At 36.5% G+C, this 18,150-nt stretch overlaps 1 protein-coding gene across 1 annotated transcript; it reads left to right on the forward strand.

Moving 5' to 3' along the window:
- Window positions 1–8,848: 8,848 nt before the first annotated feature.
- LOC134289815 (uncharacterized) lies at window positions 8,849–12,037 on the forward strand. Its single transcript, XM_062856375.1, has 3 exons — window positions 8,849–8,861; window positions 10,330–11,510; window positions 11,987–12,037. Exons 1-3 carry the CDS (start codon window positions 8,849–8,851, stop codon window positions 12,035–12,037), a joined length of 1,245 nt encoding a protein of 414 aa, XP_062712359.1.
- Window positions 12,038–18,150: the final 6,113 nt, after the last annotated feature.

An 18,150-nucleotide genomic window follows, 5' to 3' on the forward strand; every position in this document is an offset into this window, starting at 1 on the left:
AATATTATTTCCTGCTTAATTCTAACTTATTCCTTTTACGTTTATTTTCTATGCCTATGTGGGCTTCGCAGCCGTGCGGTTAGGGGCGTCAGTCGTCTAGCCGTTTCGTAAGTCTTATAGCGTGGGTTCGATTGCCGCTCCAGCCGGGGGAAAACTTGTCGTGGGTGCTATATGTGCTGTCCGTGTAGTGTCTTTTTTAAATTTTCTATGCCTATTTTATCCTCTAGTATTATCAATGGTAAGTTGATGGACCAACTGCGTCCCCAATTGGGTTTTTAAATTTAGAAAAATGTATTGTTTTTTCGATTTCATACGAAAGAGCATCTTTTTCTGTGCCACTATGATTTTTTTCAGATTTTTAGAACTTTATTTTGGTGCCTAAAAACAATTTCAAAGAGATTTTTTGAAATCACCTTTTGACAGCTGGGCAACTGCTTGACAGCTCCACCCAGTACAAAATGCGACGAGGGGTGATTCGACAAATCGCTCCCACACAAACTTCAAATTGATTTTTGAATAGGTTCCCGGGCACCAAAATTCATGAAAATTTGGATTTCGGCTCAGTTCGGCATGCAGATTTAGAATATGGAATTATCTTAACACCACTAAAGAAGCCAATTAGCTAACTCTCTGTTAATCTGTTAAGTTACATTCAGCCCCAACAGCATTGATATTTTTGTGATTGCAAAAAAATATAATTGGGTTCTTCAGGGGTTATATAATCAAAATCTAGTTACGTAAATATATTGAAAATTGTACCAATAGTAATCAATAGAAAAGTGTACCAATAGTAAATTGAATATGAACAAATTAAAATGCACCATAAAAAATAGATTGCACTATAGCAATTGCACATATTCAACATATGGAACATATGTTCATTTTTTATGGAGCGCTTTTTGATTTTTTATGGAGCGTTTCTAGTTCTTCCTGGGTGCAATAAATAAGCTGCCCATACGATTGTAAAACGAAAGCATCGCTTCCTGAGGGCCGAAAAGTGCTACTTTTGCCAACATCCTTATTTTAATTTATTCTCGTGTGTGTAATAAGTATACTATAGTAGGATGAACTGCATATTAACCCTTATGTGGCCGGCAGGGTACCCGGGTACCCAGCACCCATTTAAAATACACGGTGTAGAAAAAAGCAAAAAGTTTGCCGGCCACATAACGGTTAAATGAGGTTGATTGACCATGATACTCAGTCGTACTTCTGCAGAAGTATGTAACCTAGAAAACGCATTCAAACCTGATTTGTATTGCAATAAGTATAATTATAAGTACAAGTACAATTCTTGCAACATTGATGAGTGGCATGAACATTACATATAATGTGAGGCTAGAAACCACTCATTATTTAGTTCAACATCACTTTCATGATAATACTGAATCAACAATTTGCATGCCATGTCCACTGTATCCGTCCAACCTTAGTTACTTTCAGGATATTGTGTTCACCGTAGAGTGCAGCGGGCTAAATAATGGTTCATCCTTAGCCGCCACACACCGTTCTCCTGCACGTCACCATAGATCGTCCTTAGCACGCCCCGCTCGAAAATTCCGTGTGCTTGCAGGTTACCCTCGATCATGGTCCTTGCCTCGTGACCGTAGAGGACCAGCGTCTTATACATTGTACATTTGGAGCGTGATCTTCTGAAGCACATAGTTGGCACGAATTCCACCGATATTACGCCATCGTGTTTTACGGCTATCACCTCGAAAGTAAACCCGTCTACCGTAACATTACTGCCAAGGCTTGTCCTGTCTCGCTCAGTACCAGTCCACCAGCATGTACTTTGTTTTAGCCGCATTCACCACGAGACCGACTTTTGCTGCTTTACGTTTCACGAGTGTATAATTCTGCCGTCGTTCCAAACGTCTAGCAATGATGTTCATGTCATCCGCAAAACAGAAAAAATGGCCGGATTTTTTGAAGATCGTACTCCGGCTGATGAGTTCAGCTCGTTGCATTACACATTCCAGCGTGATGTTGAATAGTAAGCAGGAAAGTTCATCACCTTGTCGAAGATCCCGGCGAGATTTGAAAGAACTGATAGTTCACCAGAAATTCTTACGTTGTTTTGCTTACCGTCCATCGTTGCTCTTATGGTAAGCTTTCCGGGAAAGGTATTGTTGTCCATGATTTTTCATATCGCTGTACAGTCGACACTGTCGTATACCAAGTCGCTAAGCAGGTGGTGCGTTGGGACCTAGTATTCATGGCATTTCTGGAGGATTTGCCGTACGGTGAAGATCTGCTCCGTGGTGGACCGGTCGTCAATTAAACCGGCTCGATAACTTCCCATGAACTCATTTACTTCAGGTGATAGCCGACGGAAGATGTCTGTCAGGAGGCTGGCGTGCTTACCCAAGTAACACCTTGTCACAGAAGAGTCACTTTACTTCTAGCCAGTAAGTCACAGTGTCACAGTGACTTCTGCGCAACAAAAACCTGCGCCGCTGTGACACTTCTGGGATAAGTTACCTGGGTAAGCATGAAAGCCTTCTGGCGGACAAGCGTAAGGGGATCGAAAGATGGAAGCAGCACTATGAGGCGAAGAGAATGTAGGCAGAGGAGTGATATGAACCAACTCCCACGCTGAAGGAAGTTAAGTTAGGTTAGGTACTAGTTTGGGTATCTCTATATTCTATATCTCTATATTTCTCCTGTATTTGCTAAATATGACAGAATTAGATTTTATAAATGAAACATTGAAACAATAATAAAATTTCTTGTTTTATGGTTGAAGAAGTTGTCAAAGATATCATCGCCGTCATTGAAATTTTAAATGTATGTAGCTTGTTCGTACGAAAATGTATTCATTGTGTTCCGGATGCAATATGTAAAACAGTGAATATAATTTTAATGCAAACTTTTCAGTTTCAAACGAGAAAACTGCTTCTGAAATTTTAACATATCGGTAATATCGATGACGACTTCTGCAGCCTTAAATAAAATAGACGATTTTCTGAAAGTGGTTTTTTAACGGGTTGTAATTTTTTTAAGTACACTTAAAAATTTATGATCCTTCAAAATCACAATCTGAATGTTGCTATCATAAGGAGCCCTATAAGTATTAGGACATTAGGACATTACTCCGGATTTCATTACCCCGAATGACCTATTTCCTGGAATGACCCATTACCCCGAATGAGTTATCCACAAACCTGTCTGGAGGCCCGCTCTGAGTAATTAATGGTGCACCAAGTGGTGGACCACATTTTCAACAAAGATTTTCCTACTTTGAGCATAATGTTGTTCTTTCTTACCTCACTACTAAGTAACTAACTGACAATGTGATCTTCTATCATCAAATCATCCTTTTTTAGGGGCGCCCATAAATGACGTAGCCTTGGCCCTCCCCCCTTAAATGCTACATCATTTATGAACGCTCCTTTTCAAACATAGACTCTTCTATCTAGTTATTCTTTTAAGGAATTTGTTGGCGTTGCAACTGATGTTTTATCATAGATTTTTTCTTCTTTTAATCATAGAATGTTGTTTCAAGTTGTGCTGTTATACAGCCATTCCATAGAAAACGATATAGTGCAACTTGGTGTATTTGTAGTTCATTGAACATAATTAGATCCGTATTTTTTATTTCGTCGTTAGGTTTATTTCAGATAGGGTGGTCCTAAAATCAAGGTTTTTAAAAACTAAAAATTTTCAAAAAAAACATTACTTTCAAACGAGTTGACCGATTTCAATCTTTTTTTGTTTGAAAGTTATTGAATTCTTGTTTTAAAGAAAAATACGTTGATTGGCCAAATTGTGTTTTCGTGCAAAAAATATGCAAATATATTAGTTTTTTCACGTTTTCGTGGCCTCGAGACCAAAGAGGTGCCCTGGTTTAATATTTTTATCAGAAAATTCAGGAAGTTTGGCGAAACATATAAAAAAAATCAGAGATGTATTTTTTTTTAGTTTTTGAGATATTTTTTTTTGAAAACAAACGGGCAAATTTTCTCATACAAAACATTTTTTTTAGATTTAAGTATATTTTGAATCCTTATACATGTATGGATTCCAAAAAGACCAGGAATCACTCAAAAAAGCAATACAAGGCATAGTTTTATGAAGATTCACAATATCAGGCAATTTTAGAGCAGCTAGTATTAAAATATACGGCTCTCGATATTCAAAAACTCATATCTCAAAAACTAAAAACCACACATCTCTGATTTTTTCATATGTTACGTCAAATTTCCTGAATATTCTGATAAAAATATAAAGCAAGGGTACCTCTTTGGTCCCGGGATCACGAAAACGTAAAAAAAGGTAATAAATTTGCATAATTTTAGCTTTCAAACAAAAATAGAGAAATTTACAATCAGTGAACTGGTTAAAAAATTACGATTTTTTGAAAAAAAAAATGTTTCTAAATACCTTGAATTTTAGGACCACCCTATTTAAAAATTGGTCACCCTAAACGAAATAAAAAAAATACGGGTCTAATTATTGTCGATGAACTACAAACCCACCAAGTTTCATGATAATCAGAGTTGCACTATATCGTTTTTCTGTGGAATGACTGTATGTATATGCCTACAGTTCAATAGAGATTGTTTAATTACTCTGGCTATTGGTTGTTCATACTATACTGGTTAACAATTTTCAAAAATAAATTTTCAGAGTGAAAATTTAGCGATTATTTTCCACTCAGTATTTCGGTTCTATAAAAGGTAGAATGATAACACAGCGCAACATTTTTTTGTCTCAAGAGCAAACTTATGTGTCTCCGAAGGATTTTGGGCCGCTGAATCCGAATCCGGGCTCAGATTTGCTCCAACACGTCACAATTTTGAGCTATACCTTAATTTATAGGGCAAAATATGCGATTTTGGACTTTTTTGACTGCAAGCCATTAAGCTTGGAAATATTTTTTTAAGCAATCAAAAGGTTAATTGGTCAATTATCATCTAAATTAACGACTCATGCAAAATATTTCGTTTGACCTAATCAAATTTTATAGATTTAAGCATTTTATGTTAGTATGAAAACTTGCATGCAACTTTTGGAGGGTGACTTGTATGGGAAATATCGTACCTAACATAAATCGCTTAAAACTATCAAATTCGATTTGACAAAACGAAATGTTTTGCATGAGTCGTTACTTCAGATGTTAATTGACCAATTAACCTTTTGATTGCTTAAAAAAATATTTCCTTGCTTAATAGCTTGCAGTCAAAAAAGCCCAAAATCGCATATTTTGCCCTATAAATTGAGGTATAGCTCAAAATTGTGACGTGTTAGAGCAAATCTGAGCCCGGATTCGGATTCAGCGGCTCAAAATCCTTCGGAGACTCATAAGTTTGCTCTTGAGACAGACCAAAAGTTAATTTTTGTTACGCTGTGTAATTTATCAACCAAACTTGTTCCATCCTGGACGAACGACATAACTTTCCTTCTAGGTGAACAGAAAATTTATTATCTTGAAAATATGTATTCGGAGTAATGGAATTCTGGGAAATGACATAGAGTCCTTTACCCTATGCCTGTACCAGTCATGACACTGCCTAAGGAAAACTAATTCTACAACAATAATTAAAATATCAACAAATGTCGTCGATATGTCCAATGTTAGATTGGTTTCCAAACTTTATAGACGGAGCCAAAACTGCTTTTTGTATTTATTACGGCGTGTGTCAATGATAGGAACACTTTACCAGTTATGGACACCTTTTTGTATTTTGCTTCCACTTCGCACTATTTGCATGAATTCCTTATGGGATTAGCCATCACTGGTACACTATGGCGAAATAGGGTGCGAGGAAGCAGAAATTTTAAGGAAAATAATTTATTTCTATCTTTATTTAAGCAAAAAGTGAAAATTCAATGTATGATTCCATCTTTTGTGAATGTGTTCTTATATTCAAAAAAATGTGATGTACATAAGGCGGAAATCAAAGGTACGAAACTGATTACATTCATTCGAAGAGGGTAGAAAAGTCGGTACAAGACAATTGTGTTGTTCAGCAATAACAGTTTTGCAGATTTTTTTTTCATTTGTTTGGAATTTGTTGTTGCAAAGAAAATTGCTAATTATAGATTGGATTACCCCTCGGCCTGTGGCAACACACCTCGTCTTTATCAGAAGGACAAAAATCCATGTATGCCTTTCTTTCTTTAAGGCTGCATCCATTTATTACGTTACGCTAAAATGATATTTTCAGACCCCCTCCCTCCTCTGTAACGATTTTTGTATGGAAATACTAAAAAATTTTGTATGGGCAGCAACGCTCGGCTGTACTCCCCCCATCCCTAAAGCATTACGTAATTTATGGATGGCACCTCATTCATATCTTCGAAAGTATTGCGTTGTTTTTTTCTGTTCGGGACATAATCACAGCGATCAATATTCGATCTATTGTGGTATATCCCGTGTCCTTTGTATAGTGCATGTCGCATTACTTATTCACCATTGCATATTACGCGTTAGTATCATGCAGGCAGATCTATATTGATCGATTGGATTTTTCCGGGAAAATTCGATCAGTGTTTGGAAAATCCCTCGGTGTAGTCAAATAGAGAACAACTGGGACTACAATCTCGAACATCAAAAACAACCAAATATGATTTTGTGAAGTATCAATGAAAAAGCAAATCGATGAAGACAAATCGATCATTGTAGATCGCCCTTATGATATTAAGCACGAGTTACACTCATTTTGACCAAGTTTTAGAAGTCTTAATCTCCTTCGATACATTTTTTTCGAGAAATCTACATTTTTTTATGTAGTGTTCATTTTAAATTTTAAAATCCATTTTTTGTCGAATGAGCGTATTTTGATTTTAAAAATTTTGATTCCATTGTGTTTATCACACGTTTTTAAATTGAAAAAGCATAACTCTCCATACAGACGATGCGGTAAGCGCACGGGTTTCGAGCATGACCATGCTGACGTCTTCGATTTCCGGCCGCTCCTGGAATCTTTCGAAATTTCTTTCACTTTCTTGGATTTAGAGTAACTTTGTCTGAAACATTGTATTCTAGTTTCAAGCAGTTTTACAATATCTTCTTCTTCTTCTTTATGGCTCGACGTTCGAATTTGAGCTTGGAATGCCTCTCTTCAACTTAGTATTCTTAGAACACTTCCACAGTTACTAATTGAAGGGCTTACTTTGCCTGCCATTGCATGAATCTGTACATTGTGTGGCAAGTACAATGATATACTATGCCCAGGGAGTCGAGGAAATTTTTCCGACCGGAACGGGAATCGAACCCGCCGTCTCCGGATTGGCGACCCAAAACCTTAGCCACTAGGCTAACTGGAGACCCCAGTTTTACAATATGGACACTCTCAATATGCTTTACCGTTTCGTCTCTAGCCTTACTTTTGAGAAACGGTATGTTCGATTGATGTGCTGCCTTCGGAAATATATGGGACTACTTATATGGGGAATGTACAGGGGACAGACAAAATGGTTGAGACAGGTGAAATTTCCACTTTTCAAAAAAAATTCAACTTGCAGTAATTCTCACAATTTTATTGTAAGTTGATAAGTTGATGAACTAGTTGTCTATAGTCTAATTTTGGGCAGTCCTACTTGGGGTTAAACCCATTTAAGTAAATAGCATTAGTACATAGCATAGCTGATGTGAGCGAACTGAAGATCGCAGTCACTAGAATAATGGACACCATTGCTTCGATGACAAAAACCGTAACTACAATATCACCGACCTACAACACTGAGCAGGTACAGGGAATACTCAAAATAACTGGGACAGGTAAAATTTTCACTTTTCAAAAAATGTTCAACTCGCTGTAACTTTTCGAAAAGGGCATCAAATAATCTCAATTTTTTACTGTAAGTTCATCAACTAGTTATGTATCAGTGGTTCAAATTTGGAAAAGATCGGACCTTTCTACACGAAATTAAAAGGATTCTAGAAAAAGGTATAATTATCCGATAGCCAACTTTGAGCTGTTATATCTGCGGATTTAATTAACCGAAAGCAATGAAATTTTGATCATTTATGACTTATATTGACTTAATTTGAAATATTTAATTAGAAAAAAAGTTTTGGCGTTTTCATTTATTCCATGTTTTTTTCAGTAAATTTATCTATTTTTTAAATGCATCCCATTACTTTTTTAATTTAATGCCGGCTACTTGGTTGCTTTCCTTTGAAACAAAAAAAATATTCAATTCAATTAGAGGGAATTTAAATGATCTATAATTATTATCTCCAATTTTGAAACGATGATGAAGTTTTGGATAAATTGGTGTTATATTAGAAAAATAATCTAATCGTAATAATTTTCTTTCGTGTAAAGAACTTTAAGTTTATTCAAGTTTTTAATAGCTCATTATATAAGTCATAAATGATCAAAATTGCATTGCATTCGGTTAATTGAATCCGCAGATATAACAGCTCAAAGTAGGCTATCTCCTCCCGAGCGACTGGACGTAACGAAATTGGTGTCGAAATGGAAAACTCGTTGCAATGAATTAAATGTTTTGGCTGTTTTCCTACTCTCCGCATCGACCAATGTGGCGCCAGCTTCTATGCGCGAAAAATCGCTAAAAGTAAATCGCAAAAATATTGTATGACGAATAGCATCTAAATGCATATTTCTCGAAGTGGAACACAATATTTGAAAAAATATTTGGTAGCGGTTGTGCACAATGATGACCGGTTTGGTGCCTACCAAATATTTTTTCGGTAAAAGCTTTCCGTTTCGGGAAATTCAAGTTTAGATGCTTTTCGCCATACAAAATAAAATTATTTTACTCCTGCTGACCAACATTGAACGCACTCCCTGCGGGTAATCCATTTGGACTTTATATCTTATAAAATAGTTTTGCCTTCGTAACAAAAATTTCGCGCTTTGGATCCTGCGACATGGCTAAAGAATGTGAGGTTGAGAGTTTGTGCGAAAAACTGATATTTGGAAACCTAATATTCGATTTACTCATCATTAACTCTGTTTAATTAAATAATTTGTAATAGTTTTGTGTAACTGTCTCTGCTGTCAGAGATATGTTGGTTGTTATGTAATGGAATGTGATATAGTTTGCATTGAAATGTGATATATTATTAGAGTAAAGTTTTCAATAAGATTCATACGAAGTCAGTTGAATTTAAATAAAAAAATAAAAAAATAAATAAATAAATAAATAAATAAATAAATAAATTGAATTAAATTAAATTATTAGATGATAGCCATTGTTATACTGTTGCATCTCCGGATTAAATGAACCAAATAAAATAAGTCGATCATTGCAGATTGTCCTTATGATATTAAGCGCGAGTTATACTCATTTTTGACCAAGTGTTTGCTTTTTATTTTTTTTCGAGAAATCCAGGAATTTTTTTTATATAGTGTTGCCAAATATGCTATTTTTCAATTTTAAATTTTAAAATCATTTTCTTCGAGCATATTTTTATTTTAAAAATTTTGATTCCATCATGTTTATCGAACGTTTTTCAAATAAAAAGCATAACTCTCCCATGCCCATACAGACGATGCGGTAAGCGCACGGGTATTTTGCTTAACCATGCTAACGGCTTCGATTCCCGGTCGATCCAAGATGCTTTCGTCAAGGAAATTTCTTTCGCTTCCTTGGACATAGAGTAAATTTGTATAAAAAAACTGTATTTTAGTTTTGAACAACTATGGACACTTTCAATATGCTACCGGTTACTATCCTTTGAAATTTGAACTTTTAAAATTGAGCTTTACCTTATATTTTTCAAAGTTGTCTCAAATTTAGCATACATATTTTTAACTACTAGAAAGGACAATTTGCATCATTACTTCACCGTTTTGTCTCTAGTCTCCGGGGCGAAATGGACACCCCTCTCTTTGCCGAAACCGTTGACTTCCATGTTAAACTTTTAATGAACAAGTGTAAAGGAACAAGCCATTGTTCTATTTTTTTAAATACCATTTATATTCCTCCAAAATAACCAAAATGTCATAGAAATTGAAATATGTTTTTCATATGGTGAAATTATTATAATTGCGTAGCAGCAGAAAATAAGGTATTACGAGTGTTTGAGTGTGTCCACCATAAAAACCAGTGAATTGTTACCTTATCTACATGTATACGCAGAAGGATGCAAGCAATGGATGAAGTATTTTATTTTTGATCAGAATTTACTCCAAATACTAATTTTAATCGATCTTTTGGGTGGCTTTCTCAGTCTTTAAGTCGAGAACGAATTGTTTCCTACTCTCCCGACGTTTCGGCCGAAGGGTTTTGGCCTTTCTCAAGGGTCGTAGTGTCTATCGTCTCCCGTGTATATAGTTGCCTAACCATTTGTGTTTGGCCTGCCTTTTCATTACCTGTTGTTTTTTAAAGGTTTTTTAATATATTTAGTTTTGATTGGACTTCACGGCCAACCCAAGGCACACAAGGATGGGTTACCCCTTCGCCCCGTTGTGCCAAACATAACGGCACCAACATACCAGCTATCCAAATATATCGCGTCCGTTTTGTCGAAAGGTTTCAAAAGCGAGTACAACATCATCGACAGCTTTTCCTTCGTCAAATACATCACCGCTGTGACGCTTCCAGCAGGATACATTCTAGTATCTTTTGATGTCGTCTCCCTCTTCACGAACATCCCGAAGGACCTGGTTATTCGCGACATCATTATGAACTGGGACATCATAGGAAAAGCAACAAATATCAACCTGGATTTGTTCCTCGAGATGGTGAGCTTTTGCATAGATAGCAGCTACTTCAAATTCCGGGACAAGTTCTATCAACAAACATTTGGTACAGCTATGGGCAGTCCTCTTTCGCCAATACTTGCGGAAGTAGTCATGGAAGTACTTTTAAGGACTGTCACAAATAGACTGAGCTTCCCACTCCCAGTCATCAAAAAATATGTGGACGATTTGTTCATAGCACTACCAGAAGACCAAATAGAACATACGCTACAGATATTCAACAGCTACAACCAACACCTGCAGTTCACCGTTGAGAAGGAGGCCGACGGAAGGCTTCCATTCCTCGACACCCTAGTCATCAGAAACCCAGATCAGACCATATCTACGCAATGGTATTCCAAACCAATATCTTCAGGACGACTGCTAAACTTCCACTCATTCCACCCCATAAGCATGAAGATAAACGTCGCCGCAAACTTCATCAAACGGGTGACCTTGCTCACCACCAATCTCAACCAACAACAGCAATTCAACATCATCTTCCACCACCTCCGCTCCAACAACTACCCGTCATCGTTGATCAACCGCTTGCTATGCCGAGCAAAACCGAGGGCCTCGATAACAGAAGTCCCGCATGATACACCAACAACATCCAACGTAGGCCACCTCCAAGAGTTAAACGAAGAAAACCATCCTCACGCCGGCAGCATCACATCTAGAGGCTTGCAAACTCCATTGGATCAAAACACTCCAGCCATCCAACCCCAGCAGCGACCACCACCTTCCACAACCAACGGTCAGCAGCTCACCGAATACAGAAGCATCCCCTTCATTGAAAATCTCAGTCCTACAATCGCCAACATCCTAAAAGCCGATTTTCCACAGGTACGAATTGCCTACAAAACATTAAAAAACACAAATAACATCCTACGATCAGTTAAAGACCCCCTCCCTATACTCGACCAATGCAACGTTATTTACAGTCTAGAATGCACAGACTGTAAACAAACATACATTGGAATGACCACAAACCAGTTAAAAACTAGAATGTCTGGACACAAGAGCAATGTTAACCAATACACCAAATTAATCCAAAGCAATGACACACACACAAATGAAGAAATCCTAAGACTAGGCGAAAAAACGGCATTAATGAAACATGTCATTGAAAACAACCATATGTTCAATGTTGCAAACCCAAAAATTCTCGATAGGGCCAATAGAAAATCAACACTACCAACACTAGAGATGTGTCACATCACCAATACACCTAACACAGTCAACCACCGTACAGACATACAAGGTCTAAGTACAACGTACGCTGGACTATTCCACACAATTAAACAGTCCACCACACGTAGACAAACCCCAGCCATATCAACAATGGAACCAATTCCACACCTCCTAAATGAAACCGATGAACGTGATCCATAATCACCACAAAATTCACCAACCATTTTGAAACGATCGTTACCAGTGCTGTGAAGTCCAATCAAAACTAAATATATTAAAAAACCTTTAAAAAACAGTAAGTTAGGTGAAATTGTGCATCACATCCAAAATAATAACCATATTATAACAGACAGGTAATGAAAAGGCAGGCCAAACACAAATGGTTAGGCAACTATATACACGGGAGACGATAGACACTAGTGAGTAGTTATATGTTTTATGTTAAATGTTATATGTAAAGTGTTAAAAAAAAAAAAAAAAAAAAAAAAAAAAAAAAAAAAAAAAAAAAAAAAAAAAAAAAAAAAAAAAAGACCAACCATTTTGAAACGATCGTTACCAGTGCTGTGAAGTCCAATCAAAACTAAATATATTAAAAAAACCTTTAAAAAACAACAGGTAATGAAAAGGCAGGCCAAACACAAATGGTTAGGCAACTATATACACGGGAGACGATAGACACTACGACCCTTGAGAAAGGCCAAAACCCTTCGGCCGAAACGTCGGGAGAGTAAGAAACAATTCGTTCTCGACTTAAAGACTGAGAAAGCCACCCAAAAGATCGATCAAACATCCAGTCGAAACCCTCTTAAAAACTAATTTTAATGTAGTAGCGGATTCGGGGCGAATTATCACTGGTAGGCGTATTAGAGAGTTTGGAAAAAAATCAATCCGAATATTTTAGCCTGAAGTTTATTTAACTAGCTTTGATGTTATGTAAACTTGTCTAAGATGGAGTATCGTATGTGTCTGTGGTATTGATCTCCGTAGGCAAATTACTTAACTGGTCGATGTAATCAAAGGATTGCATATAATATGCAGGAGTGTCCATTTCGCCCCGTACCTTTCCTGCCAGTTCTAAAAAAACACGGTCTACAATTCATTATTTCTTCATAATAAAGACATTCTAACAGCTGTTAATGATTGTAATACGTATGTAACAAATGAGAACCCCCATATAAACGTCCATACAAACTTCAAACGAGTTTAGCACCATCCAAAAGTTAAAAATTTGACCAAAGCATCGTGGCGTCATATAGACCGAAATAAAGGGGGTGCCCATCGAACTTTTTGAGGTATGGTTTCTACCATACAAACTTGAGCCATTCTAATCAAGATAGAGAACCATATTTTATGAAAGAACGCATACCTAATTTTCATTAAAACAGCTACATTTCAATTTACTGAAAAAAATATCAATTTTCGGTCGTTTTCGAATGTGTTTCAAGTCTTGACGATTTTATTTCGGGATGATCTTATATTGTTTAAAGATGGGTAAAAGTGTAAAAAAAACTAGACAAAAACATTACAAGTATACTAAATAAATGAAAGAAGAAGACGGTTAATAACAAGACAGACATCTACCATCTTGTTCCGTGTACTAAGGAGCTTTAAGCACACTAGCGCCACGAACGAATTCAGGGAACAACATCATGAATAATTGTGTGTCAGCAGCAACAGTTTTCGTGTAGTTAAGTAGTTATCAAACTATACAATAAACGAAATAAATTACGAAGATAGTACACCAATCGGACAAACTTTTTTCAAGATATGTTGAAATGATGCAAAATGTCCTTTTTCGTTTGTGTGAAGGATAAATGCAAAATTTGAGACAAATCAAAAAAATAAAATTAACTTAAGCCAATAAGACAAAGGGTACACTGTTCGTCAAAGAACCCCTTAATATGTCATCGGAAAAAACTCGAAAAATTATAGTGAATTATTCGTTTTTCTTCAATCGCTGTGTTCTTGTCGCCACCACGTGGATGACATCCCTATTCCCACCATTGACAATGCATTTGGGTTCCCCAAACATTGGTACAAGATACGGGAATCGAAAACGTGACGTTATAGCACCCTGGTGGTCGCCACGGAAGTCTATCTTGCCAACCGCACGTCACGGTATTGTCTATTATCTATTGATTATTGACTAAACATTTGAGATAAATCAAAAATAAATATCATCAGAGGAACACAATACTGCGAGTACCAGGGCGAGTACTGTACCTTACCTTATCAAAGTAGCACAGATGCGAACATTCATAATTAGTATTTAATCATGCAAAAGCATTCATCAAAAGGAATGCCAATACAAGCACGAAGCAATAAAATGTAGTATTGACTGATGTTAACATTTGAATTCCGACTAAACATCCCTGATTTGCTCCTCATGTGCATTGATTAATCTCATCCAGTTCCCATCCGGTTTAAGATTTTTTTCTTCCAACGCAGACGATGGGGGTTGTCATGTTGAGAAGTTGAGGGTCGTCGTGGATGATCAGGCAGTGATTCAACTCGTGCTATTTCAGAGATACGAAAAGTTTCCAGGCCGTCTTTATCTGAAGCCAAAGAGAAGGAAAAAAGACAAGCATTCCAATAATGAGAATTTTCATCTCAACAACAGCAGAAAAAAAATCAATAAATACCACCAAAGGATCTCAATTTTGCATTTTTGCACACTATCGTCTGCATATCGCATCGTACTCATATTGTTTGCCACGGTGGAAGCAGAACAAGCGAGTAAAGATGATTGATTATTGTTGGTCTCGCCTTTGGGCCATATGAAACAGATGATTTCTAAAAACTATTTTCTCGAATTCACTTCATTATTCATCGGCGGGCAAAGGCTCATCTCAGCCGTCTTTCAGAGATTTTGGCGCTTGCAGAGTAGCAATGCGACTAGTGGAGAATCAATATTATGGAAAATTGACAGAGCTTTAGTTTAGCAAAGGTCAGGAATTTTGACGACTCAAATGTCGCAAAATAATTCGGTAGGCATGTAAACCCATTCGGGTAGCTGCTATTCTGAGAGCAACATGAACGAAAATTATTTGTTAATATTGATTACATCTGCTCAGTCGCGATTGCCTTCTGCTGCTGCTGCTGCTGGCGTGTACATGTTTTGTGCTACTTAATCGATAATACTTCTTCTTTGAAGTTGATCAAAACGCAATTTTAATTTTTTAGCATTACTCGCGCAGGAATGTTTTTTAAAGCAGTTGTTGAAATATAACATAAATTAAACTGCATTTAATATTAAATACATAAATTTCAAAGCCTTCGTTTTAATGGTGTGTGTGGAAGTATGTGTGAAGATTATGTTACATGATATGTGCTGCGCAGTAAGCTGAAAGAAAAAGTTCATTTGCAAGATGATCTCCGCGGTATGGCTAAAATCGTAATTCCGTGCTCCCATGGCCTTCATGGTGCTCATAAGCAAACACATTTATCTTTTTCGACTCATACTTCTTATTTTTAATTTCTGAGCAGACCGCGCACCTTGGAGGGCCTCACTTGCACCTTTGATGTCCATCTTGCACCACTGACACTGGCTCTGTTGTGGACAAAAGAATTCCATGTACAGAAAGGGGAAACTCACTGCGTTTGCACTTCAGAGAGATGGTTGAGCTTGTGTGATGGCGATTCTTCATTGCGTTTAAAGAAACGCTGCGGGTTCGATGAGATGAGTATATAATTTTTCGATTTGCAGACAATAATGAACTTATTATTGACTATAAAAATCTCCTTTTATAAACCATTCCATTTTCATTTGAATATAATTTATTGATCAATGCGATTATCATAAATCCATATATGTAATGCTGTCCGGTTTTTCACTTCTTCGCGCACGCTGATCCCTTCTCGTGACACAGAATTTCCAATTTGCCGATGGTTATCAACGACCAGCGGTTTCTGTGCCTGGGAGGTTTGATATGTTGAGAGCTACATTTTCCAAGATTAAATATATTTTACGCTTGATGTGTCACACAAGTAAATAACTTTTAAATACAGGAACCTAATCGGAAAGCAAATTTCACTTGATAATTGACGGATACATACCTCTTCAATTATAAGGCTCTCCTGGTTCTACAGTAAATACAACATTTTCTATTTCAACTCTTATGTCATTTTCTAGCATGTATTATGCCAGTGATCCTCAGCCTAACTATCTTTGCGGGCCAAAGTTGAATTTTGAGAAGAGACTACGGGCCGCAAGCAATTCATGACTACATTATCAAAAAAAAAATCAAGTTTCAACACACAAGCCATGTGTTTATTTTTTTTTATTAAACAAGAGTAAAGAATTAAATAACCTGGAGTTATCAGGAGATTTTATTTCACATGGAAAAATCTTGAAAATCGTAGGAAATTAAAAAAAGGGTTTTCAAGTGTTGTAGCGAAATATTTCGGTTTTGAAGTTCTTGGTATTACCAATGTTGAGCAAATTATTTCAGACTAGTTATTTCAAATTCATACGAAATATATGCAATAGTGACGCTGGCTAGAACAATATGGAACTCTTTAGGAATATTGCGGATAAACTTACAGAAATGTGGAAGTCCCAGACACGAACACGGGCAAATTTCTTGTTAAACCCCTGTATCCAGTTCTGACAAATTTCCGAATGGAGTTTCTTACTGCAGCTTAAGGATTTTCTGAAAAGTATATCGAACCCTTTATTTAAAAAAAATCTTTGGAACTTCTCGTGAATTTTGAGAAATTTTAGAAAGGGTTTCAGAATTTTCGGAAAAAATCTAAAAATCTGCCTGGAAATACTGTTGTGCAAATCATTGACGATTTTGTTTTAAGTTTTTCTTGCGTAATTTCTGAGGAAGTCAATGAAGAGAAGCCTGTAGGCATGATTTTCTGAACAATGTGTGCACGTTTTTTTTTGCCGAAAAAAAACAAAAAAAATATTTAATTTTATTTTTGTGAAATTGAACAAATTACTTATGATAACTTCTGTCACAAGCCCAAAATTCGGAGAATCTGTCAAATTTAGCATAACTCATAATTTAAGCTAAACGCTTCGTTCTTCAGCAGTTTCAAATATCTTCTGAACAAAATACTAAAAAGTCTTTTACAGTTTGTAAAATTTCCAAAATCTTAATTCTTAAAAAAAACTCTCCATGAATTGACAAAATTTCAGTAGTTAATATTAATTATCATGAATATTTTAAAATGTGGTGATATTTATCATTTTGATTATGGAATCAATGAGTGGGCCACAAGGTGGGCCACTTTCTAAAACATTTCAAAATCATTTCGCGGGCCGCACAAAACCTGGTGGAGGGCCGCATGCGGCCCGCGGGCCGCAGTTTGGTGACCACTGTATTATGCGATACCATAAACTTTTAAAAAACTCATATAGCGCAAAAATGGCTGTAAAGGGATTGCCAAGTAATACATTTATAGATCTTCCGTAGAGAACCGTAGAGAATATGTTTTAAAATTTTGATGAAATTTCATGCTTTACTTTTGTTCTCATATCAGAATCATGACAGGAATTTTTAGTAGAAGTGCTAGAGAAGTTTTGACAGAATAATTGGGTTTCTAGCGAAAATATTTTTATTAAACACGTAGACCCATGGTAAATTTTCAGAAGGAATCTCAGGCAAAAATTAAAAAAAATATCGCGTCGGATATCTTAAAAGAAATTACAAATAAATTTGTGATGTACATCTCAAAAAAGAACAAATTTAATTAAAGCGATTTTTTTGGAGAAAAATCTTTCTGTTCCGATAAAAAAAAATCAATTATAATATATTCATAGGTGAAACTACCGGGGGTGCCGGGGTTGCCAGGCACCCCCTAGAATTTTGAAGCATTGCTGTGGGATATGGGGCGATGAATGAGGAATGGATGAACTAATGAATATTTGTTCGTAGTGCACCCCCTGGCAAAAAATTGTAGTTTCGCCAATGAATATATTAGCAAATTTTTAGTTTTTCATGAATGGATTTTCAAAATTACTTCTCCGAATCCTCGAATAGTTTCCTTACTTCAACGAAATATTGATAAATGTTGGTAAATTTGGAACATAGGTTAAACTCTCCTATATTAAGTTGCGAGTTGTGTTTAAATACTCGGAAACAGTGATAAATCGGCTGGGGCTCATGGTGCATGACCACACCTTCGCTCCATAAGCGGATGGTCATGGATTTGATCCCAGTCCAACGTAGCCGAGCGGTTAGCACCGTCAGTCGTTTAGGTGGATTTTTCAAAAAATCTGGCATCCCTGTCCACAAGAATACCCATGGTTTCAATTATTGAACGCTTACAGCGCCACTTAGCG

Source organism: Aedes albopictus, chromosome 1 (assembly GCF_035046485.1).
Source record: "Aedes albopictus strain Foshan chromosome 1, AalbF5, whole genome shotgun sequence".
Lineage (NCBI taxonomy): Eukaryota > Metazoa > Arthropoda > Insecta > Diptera > Culicidae > Aedes > Aedes albopictus.